The following is a 9,447-nucleotide window of genomic DNA, read 5'->3' on the forward strand; positions in this document are numbered from 1 at the left end:
ATTGAACAAAATATACTTTTCGCTCAAACCCAGAATGGTAGCTTTATCATGACCACTAGCCATTCGTGGAACTTTGAAGTCGTAGGTAAAACTATCTGTTCTGCACTTATTCTAATTTTATTGATATTGTGTCCTCTAGCAGAATAATAATAATGCATTAATTTGTCCAGAGATTATATATATATAAACCATAAATACAGTAATCAACCCGAAGGTCGGTTTGGTAGGTGATGGTAGAGTTCACCCAGTACTAAGTGCTATATGGCGTGTGAAATTCATACATCAGGGTAGGGGGGCCAGTTCCTTTCCCCTGTGCCGGTTATGGTTTCCCAGGAAGACCTGATCCCCAAAAAAAACATAGCTTGGGTGGAGCTGCAGGTACCCAGAGTGCCTTGCCCGGCAATCGAACCTGGGACCCTCTGGTCAGTAGTCCAACGCTCTATCCATATATATATGTATATACATACATACATACATAGCAATACACTAGTATATTTACATATTACTTGGTTAAGCTGGAATTGATGCGTAGCGGCAGGTATTTAGTTATTCATTCAGGTCAGGTTTCAGGTATTTATTTACAGATAAGAAGATATTATTTTTTAGTAGATTGAACAGCTTTTTCTTGAAAATAGGTACTTCTGTTTCATATTTGATTTCATGGGGAAGTTTATTGAATAACCTTAAGTCCATTGCTTTGGGCCCATGAGCAGTATTGTGTGTTTTGACAATTGGCTGGTGTAGGTCCTTGTATAGTGACTATGGTAATCGTGGTTGGACTTAACTGAGAAATATTACCCTTTGCATGCAAGAGGACATTAAATATATATTTGCAAGGTACTGGTAATAAACCAAGTCTTTGAAGAGAGGTTTACATGGTGCATCACAAGGAGCATTGCTCATAATACGTATAATCCTCTTTTGGATTTTGAAGATGATGCCCACATGGAGAGTATGTTAAAGCTAATTAATTTTTCGGCATTGTCCCTACAGAGACCTGCGTTCAATTTCTACATTTACATCTACATGTATACCATGATCTACCAAAAATATGTGCAAGCACCATATGGGAAGAGTAAGTGATAAAGAAGGATTTGGGAGAGGAAGGGAAAAATTATCAAATAATGTGCAAATTTTCAAACACACTGGAGGAAGACAATTCAAAACAAGGGCTAAGTCACCTTCAATTAGTTATTTTTTATTTGAAAAAAGGGAATGAAAACCACAACCATTTAAGCAACATAAGTCCACCATTACAAGGCATGTCATGCAGAATTGAAAAGTAAATGGGGAAAATTCTACTATTTCCTCTACATTTCAACTATACTCTCATGGACATGCCACTGATGGTCTCCGCCCCGAAAGCCCCAGGTAGGGAATGTGACATAGCACTAAAGACAGCGGATGGCGTGAGGCTCACCCTAACAGAGTGAGATGAGGGATAGAAGGAGAAGCTTGAAAACAACAAAGCAGGGTAGGCAATATTGTGATGAGCAGTGCATTCATTAAATGGTAATGTCATGCAGGAAGGGATTTGACAGCAAAACATACAAGAATAGTGAAAGTGAATGCATTTGAATAAACGTAATTATTCCCTAGATGCTGTTAGTGATAATTAGGATTTTTGCTATTCCTTACCTTACAGGTGCTATTCCATATTGTCTGTTAAAAGATGTATGAAGTTTAATTTTTTTTTCCCCTTCACTCAGAGAGTGACTCCCATCGTCATTCCTCTAATAATAAGAATGTACTCCTTGGTTTATCTTTACAAATCTAGGTCCTCAAAGCCATTCTCTCCACGTGATCAAACTCAGCATCCCAAATGTGTGAGGATCCCATGTACCAGTAGCATTTTCTAAATGAGACATAACTCGAGAAACCATCTCTCAGCAGTGAATAGGCCTCACCTCTCCTGCTTAGCTGAACAATGTACCACGTGTTTTACTAAACCATGTTTATGCATTTAAAAAATGAGCATTGTGTTGATATTTTCCTTGTTATAAATTTTTTTTTCTTTGGCTATGTTTTGCATTTTTTCATGCCTTTAATTTCAATGCCAACAATTATAATGCATCAAGATCAATAAATTGGAAAGCCTATTTCTTAAAAAACCACTAACTATTTTGAAAATTCCAAAATGCGTATTTGTTCATCAGTATTTCTTTTAGCATCATGTCAAGATGTGCAACAAATGCTTTGGCATTGGTCTCCCTCATTGGGCTTGGTCAGCATTCCCCCTTGGCCCTGGCCTAATTTCTCTTCCTTTTACTTATCCCCCCAAAGCACATACACAATTTCTTGCTAACCCATTCCCCTTTAACTGCTGCCATCAGTCTTCCTTTGTAATACATATTAAATGTGTGGTGATAAAGGGTACCCAAGCCTCTGTTTGTGGCTTTACGTATCACACTTCCCATCACGACTCTCCCTCCACTCTTCTTAGCGATATGTGTAGTCTGATTATTTTAAGTAATGAACACGGAGTATTCCTGGTGGGTCATTGAAACTACACCATTTTTGTGGGAGTCCTAGCAAGAACTAACTAGGAATCTGCCGGTGCTTTCGCAGAGTTCAGCCGGAGATTTTTTAAAGTTTCATAGTGCATTTGAAGTGAACTATCTGTTGTTAGCGTAGATTTTGCTAAATATCACTGCATTCATGCCAAAATGAGCGCTGACTTTTGGGTAAAGTTATTTTTTCAATGCACTTTTTAGCCCAATTATATAAGTTTTGTAATGTAGGTTCATATACATACAGTTTAATGTCAGCATACATAGAAATGGAGCATGCAGAATTAAAGAAATTGTAACATCATGTGGGGTCTCTGAATGTGTCTTGCAGGATGAAACTGACAAATGTAGCTATGTTTAGTCTCAGTCAGTATAATCTATATCTCATAAATGGTAACTACCAATTACTATTATTTTTTGCCTAACTCACAGCAAAAATCCTAACTTTTAGACTCAACTTGTTAGGCCAGCAAGAGATGGTGCATGCATCTACAAAGTTGAGTTTGAATCTTTTCAGTATATTTTCTTGCCAAACCATTTACAAGAAAGGAGTTTAAAAATGGATGGAAAAAGTTGTAAGGTGTAAGGTACTATGGACTACCTCTTACTGGCCAGTCCAGTAGAGTTTAAAATTATTTCTTTCTTAAGTTGAGTACATGCAGACATTAAAATAAATGCATATAAACTTCATTGAAATTTTTGGGCTATAAAATTTAAACTTTCGTATATGAAGTCACAACAAATGAGGCTAAAATAGCCTCGAAATTCAACGTCTGGATTTGCGGGAATTTTCAATTAAACATCGTACTAATAAAACTTATTGGGTTAGATTGCATATACATGTCTTCGAAAATCAAGAAAGGTGCCAACATTTTCCCGAGTTGTTCTGGTGGTCACGACTGCCTTGTGTTTGGTTTCCCAGGGGACTGACCCATGCCATGTGTGTATTAAAAATGTTTTTCTAAACCCGCTTTCGTGTGTACAAGGGAACTTAATTTTTCTCGACGAGCGGGCCATTAGCGTTAACGGCGACGGGACCTTAAAATTGTCCCGTCTGAGATAGCGTTTTTGGTAGTGATTTCGAATTGCCTACGACTGTACCTTTACAAAGGAAAAGCATCTTCAATAGTGCAGTCGGTATCAATTATTTGTTCCCTCCGAAAATTATTCTTTACCTAATTCGGCTCTGGCGGTTCTCTCGGCCAAGTGCATCATTCGTAGCATGAACAATGCCATGATCGCCCTCATTGCTTTCTTCGCTACTCTTTGAGTTTTCGTGGTAGGCTGGCCAAAAGACCAAACAGTTGTCGAAATGCAAATGAATGAACACAAAGGGGGTTTAAATAAAATGAACTTGTCTAACCAAATATCATGACGGTCTCCCTGGGGCTAAGTTTAACCAGTAATATGATTAGGCTGTTCTAAACGAGTATGTCGACATTTTCCACTGAAAACGAATGAAATGAAATAGGCATCAATTGAGTGTTGATATTACTTTACAATCTTAGCCGAAAAGGTGTTGGCAGCCAGCTCGCCGTAGTCAATAATCTAATGAGTGTAAGATAAACAGAGAAGAGGTTGCCGGTAACTTTAATTTGGACGAGAATAGGATGCATTTTCCATGAATTCGAGTACTTGGCAAGCATACATTTAAAGCTATACCAACGGGGATAATGCCATTCAGACGACGTATTGGCCCAAAAGTGAATGTCATATTCATGTTTTTCTCTGGTCTCCGAGCAAATATACGCGATATAATGAAAATTAAATAAAAGGGTAAATTATCACACATCTTCGTTAGGTAACCTAAATTGGTGGCTCAGATCACTCCTACCTTTAGAATTCATCTTTGCCCGAAATAATACGTAAATTGGAGTGATGTAAATAATGTGATAAAACACAATACCAGGATGATAATTTCATCTCTTTGAATATTTTCTGTTATTGTCTTCATGAATTGTATTAATTGGCCTAGCGCTGCAACTACTCAATTGTGGCGTCATCATGTGTTAGTTTGTGGAAACTATTTGAATGTGGTTGAACGAATGTACGTTGTAAGTGTCTGACTTTGGTGAGTTATTTACCCATAAATTATTGTATGATATGACAGATATTTCTTCCCAAGAGTAAGAAACTATTTGTTTCAGCAGTTCTGGAAATTCTTCGGTTAATTTAAACCCACTTTAGGCGTACAGGTGGTGGGTACGAGGTTGGTAGTGTCGACTTTTCCCGTTGAATTGTATTTTTACCTCTGTCAATGTCTCTGTATTGCGACCCGGGAGAAGTTCTCTATGAGTTGAGGCTTCTCGGATACCGAAATATTTCAGAAAAACAGCTTAAGGAATTCATTAAAGGTTTGGATTGTATTTTTTAGTACATGACATACAATCAAAGTGTTTCTTGAAGATTGTCTACCTCAGCATGTTGTTTTTGATAGATTTGAAGAAACTTATTAAGCACGACCAAAAGAAGATTCATAGCAATGAAGAAGAAAGCTTGGTGAAGCCCGCTGACAGTTCTTATGATAGCTCATATTCAAGTAGTAGTGAAATATCCTGCGTACGTCTGAACTCCCAGGTTACATCAGGGCATAGCTCAAAGTCAGTTTAAGAGTTACACTTTGATCTGCATTATCGATACTTGAAAATATATAAATATTCATGTTTTGACTTGTTCCTTTTTGCAGGTTTGGAGAAACTGACTTTTCAAGTGATTTGTTATCATCATGTAGTTCTGATTCAATTGACCTTCCTCGGCATCCAAAAACATCGCAGAAAGCTGTTACGAAGCCCATGCATACTAGATCTCTAAATTCAAAATTTATTGAAGAAAAGAAGCCCAAATCATGTAAGTTTTGTGCATCTCTATCTGAATTACGTAAAAATTGATGTTTCCAATCATATAAGTCGTTCAAACTGAGGTAAACTGCCAGTATGCCCGTACTGATTTTAAATATCTCTAAATCTCTCTCCAATGAGCATGAATTACTTAACACCATTGTATAGTTTAATATATCTTTGTAAGTTTGAATAAGTTTTCTGTGACTATATCTCAGTTTTCTTAATCTCAAGTGAATACAATCCAATAAGGATGTATTGATGCCAAAGCCACATTGAAACAGACTGGAAACGGAGGAGGAGTAGCAAACTTTGGTGGCACCTGTTGTTTAAGGATAGCATATTATCAATTATGAGTTTTCATTCATTTCATTTTCCAGGTTGGAATCAAAATGTCAACTTTGATGATATTTCATTTGGAAATATAATCACGTTTTCGCATACCTTTCTTCAACCCTATGTTTAGATGAATTATGGCTTTGTTACAATCCTTGTTTTATATGGTGTTAAAACATATGTTTTACTATGTTTAAAATTAAGACTGCCACTTATTTGGGTTTAGTAAATAATAAAGAAACATCAGTACCATGGTGTGTCAGTATGTTGCATGTATAAATTTATAATGCATATTATCTTTATTACTCCCAGGTTGTTGAAAAAAAAACATTTCCAATTCAAATCAGGCAAGTTGGTTCCACCAATGTGTCCGGTTACTATCTCCAATTTTTATTTAAAACTAAACAAATAATTGTGTTAAATACTGGGAATGGGAGGTATTGTTACATAGTTGTGGTAGCAAATAATGAAATAACATTGTTTCTTCTTCACCAACCTCTGTCACTAATTGTAACACTACTTCTTTCTAAGTTTATTTGATTATTTCTTTCCTCTTGTACAGAGTATAAATTAAGAATGCATGAACTGCTTGTGGGAATCATTTGTCTTCATATCGTGTTCTTTGAAGATTGGCTTTGAAGTTTCCCATTTTGTCTCAATATCTTTCCTAATTGTTGATGTCGAAGAGGTAATCACCGAGGTATGCATAAAATTTTGCTGAGTGAGGCCAGTGACCTTCTCCTCATGCTTAGGACAAATGTGGAGGTATCAGAGCAAAGATTGGGTCTTTAGGGAGTATTACAAGCAGTGATGCTAAAATGGTAGATTTTGCTAGAAAGTGAGCATTTTCACATTAAATAACTATTTATTTAATAAATGAGTTTAAAATGAATGTACATGTAATGGGCCTTTTTGTCTCATTTTGTGGTCTTGTGTGTAATGATATTTGTGGCCGTTACTTGGAAAGTTAAGAAAAAGGCCATTCATTACTTAATTGAAATTTTCTGTCATACAGTCATCAAGTCATGGAAATTGAACCAACCACCTGGAGTCATTAAAAGTGACCCCGTTACACTTTACCACTGGTATCAAGAGCATTGGAATAAACAAAAGGTTCCAGGTGAAGAACCCCACAAGAAGCTTCGTTGGTCGGTGAGAGAGAAAATGCTTGGAGATGATCCCAGCCCTCGGGTATGTATAATTAGTTATCAAGTAAGTTTTCACATTTTACTCCATGTTAATTTTAGAGAATATTATCGCTGAAGCTGATTCATGCTTATTGATGTACAGAGTTAGATAGTAAAAGAAACAAATTAAGGAATCATGTTTGTCGGTGTAATGCAGCAGGATAGATTTTTGACTGGTTTAGAGAATAAATAGTTGCTCCAAAGTAAATGATGTGGAGGCCTGTAGAGGTGCTGAGCAAGCCTCTTTTCTTCCAGAGGAAAGGAGGGTTGCAACAAACAATGAAGCCTGGGACCACTTGATGCATGGTTTAATTCTTCTCTTTTAGAGGGGTCACTCAAGAAGGTTTTGAAATTGTTCTTTGACAATACCAAGAGTAACAATTCTCAATTATTGTGTACACGTAAAATTCAGGTTATATTGAGATAGTACATCATACAAAAATATTTTATCATTGTTGAGGCTCAATTATTTTGTTTGCTCCCTGAATTAATTTTTACCTTGATTTATTTTTTACCCTGAGACAATTTTTTAAAAACGTTTGCAAGTATTCTTAAATGTAAATTTCAGCCCTATCATGTGGTGAATCCAAAACCTATCAACCAGAATGGGAAAGATTCAGCGGCCAGACTTGAAGCTAGTGTTTGCTCCATGTTTTTAATTATCCCAATTGTAAATGTGCCTTTATTTACCTTGCATACATCACAAAGAAACTTACTTTCTTTTGCTGAGAGACTTTTGTCTATTAATAATGAGATGGATCACATTTATCAGTTCACACTGTAAGATTTCAGTTTATCATTAGTGTGGTATTGATAATTAAATGTTTTCTTTTTATTTCAGCCAATGTCACAAGCCTCTGGTCGTAGTTCTCGAAATATTAGAAAGTGACAAATGGAGGAGTGGTGTTTGCTGCACTGATTTTTAACTAGCTTAGACTTAGTTCTTTTGTTATCTACCATACAATTGTTATTGCAGTTCACATGTTCTCTGTGGGTTAAATATTGTATTGCTTATTAAATGTTGTGAATAATTGTATCACTGGATACTGTAGGTGTATTTAATGTGTACTAAGAATGCTTGTGGTGCGGCTTATGTGTATATACATGTATATGAATCACTGTGATATGAAATGCCCAATTCTTGGGAGAATGACCGTAATTTTTGTTATAACTACTGCTCTGACTCTTTGTACATACAAGTATCAAATAGAATATTTTTTCCATCGAAGTGTCTATTTTTTATTTCTACTTTATGGCTAAAAATAAAATTACCGTATTTTCCCATTGATAATGCGCACCCTTAACTTAGTAGTTATCATGAATTGGAATAAATATTGCATGCCCAGGGCTTCATAGTTATCTTGAACGTGTATAGATGCCGCGCATTTGTGTGTATATAAAAATTATATACATTGTGTGGAAAAAGTCTATATCCATACACTAATAGATGGTAACAGCCAATGAATACATGAAATCATAATTGCCTGTGGCTATATATACCGTAAATATTCAGAAGATTAGAGCCAGGTAATTGACATTAATTCCAAACAACAGGATTAAAAACTAAACAATATTGACGAGCCAGCACAATATGCCGCCTTATTGCTTTTTCGCTGTGTTTCGTAAGTAGATTCGAGACATAGGTTTGTGTGCCCTTTTACTTGCTATATAAATTAAATATCAGCAGATAAAATATGAAAAAATAAGAGAATGAATTAAATAGAATTTTCTTGTTTTGTTTGCTTTGTTAGTAACGGCGCTCAGCTGTTCAAGACAACCTCTTAAGTGCTACGAAAGTGCCGCCTACATGGTGATGGTTTCGAACCTGAATTGAGTTAAGCTTATGTAATTTAGAATTTTCTCTAGAAAATTGCCCATGGCGAAGAAACTCGTATGCAGTTATATGTAAGCTAGAAGTCATCAATATCGCGAGGCTGCCAGGATTTATCCATAATTAAATCTTTCACGTCAAAGTTACGTTCTAGTTGGGGAAAGTGGATGATGCCTGGTATGAAAGACTACACAGAATTGGGAAGGATTAAAAGAGTGTCTTATAAAGAAATAAGCCGGTGGATCCCGGAAAGTTGGTAGTGTGCCAGAGTGACTTGTGTAAAAAATGGATTTGAAAAAGCTTTAGGCAATATTTCAACGCCAGTGCTAGAAGATGAGGAAGAGTTAACTTGGGAGAGAACCAACTCGGTGATGTGCTGGAAGAGATAATAAATGCACTTAATTCATTTAATTATGATTCAGGTGACGAGTTTCTTGGATTCGAGTGGTCTACCTATCCTATATTTATATGTACGTGCATATAATACGATGTACTCTACGTATACATGAAGTGCTATGTATTTGAATAAAGAAGTACTATATATTAGAATAAATGAAGTATAGAAATTATATCTTCTTTTTCTCATTGAACTAATGAGATGAAATAACAGTAGCAGATCTGTTTACTATGGAATGCAATTAGAAAGGCATGCTTCCAGACTGATTTTTATTTGTGAGACTCTTCTTTAAATTATTGTGTACATTGGTAGGTAAATGCTTGGATTTTTTTCAATTTTCATTGCATAA

At 35.9% G+C, this 9,447-nt stretch overlaps 1 protein-coding gene across 2 annotated transcripts; it reads left to right on the top strand.

Moving 5' to 3' along the window:
* Positions 1–4,531: 4,531 nt before the first annotated feature.
* On the top strand, positions 4,532–8,092 carry Hyls1 (Hyls1 centriolar and ciliogenesis associated). Of its 2 annotated transcripts, none has more exons than XM_071597147.1 (6): positions 4,532–4,581; positions 4,698–4,864; positions 4,948–5,110; positions 5,197–5,357; positions 6,699–6,874; positions 7,712–8,092. In XM_071597147.1, exons 2-6 carry the CDS (start codon positions 4,768–4,770, stop codon positions 7,757–7,759), a joined length of 645 nt encoding a protein of 214 aa, XP_071453248.1. In that variant the 5' UTR covers positions 4,532–4,581; positions 4,698–4,767; the 3' UTR covers positions 7,760–8,092. The 2 variants fall into 2 exon arrangements, with proteins under 2 accessions (XP_071453248.1, XP_071453240.1); XM_071597139.1 differs by having other exon boundaries at positions 4,547–4,581; positions 4,661–4,864.
* The last annotated feature ends 1,355 nt before the right edge of the window (positions 8,093–9,447 follow it).

This window comes from Hetaerina americana, unplaced genomic scaffold (assembly GCF_022747635.1).
Source record: "Hetaerina americana unplaced genomic scaffold, ioHetAmer1.1.p SCAF_10, whole genome shotgun sequence".
Lineage (NCBI taxonomy): Eukaryota > Metazoa > Arthropoda > Insecta > Odonata > Calopterygidae > Hetaerina > Hetaerina americana.

Bases quoted from the DNA above. Each gene is read 5' to 3' on its own strand.
- Hyls1 (XM_071597147.1), top strand. From the start codon at position 4,768: ATGTCTCTGTATTGCGACCCGGGAGAAGTTCTCTATGAGTTGAGGCTT. The intron at 4,865-4,947 runs GTTTGGATTGTA...TGTTTTTGATAG, and splicing joins GCTTAAGGAATTCATTAAAG to ATTTGAAGAAACTTATTAAG. The intron at 5,111-5,196 runs GTCAGTTTAAGA...TCCTTTTTGCAG, and splicing joins ACATCAGGGCATAGCTCAAA to GTTTGGAGAAACTGACTTTT.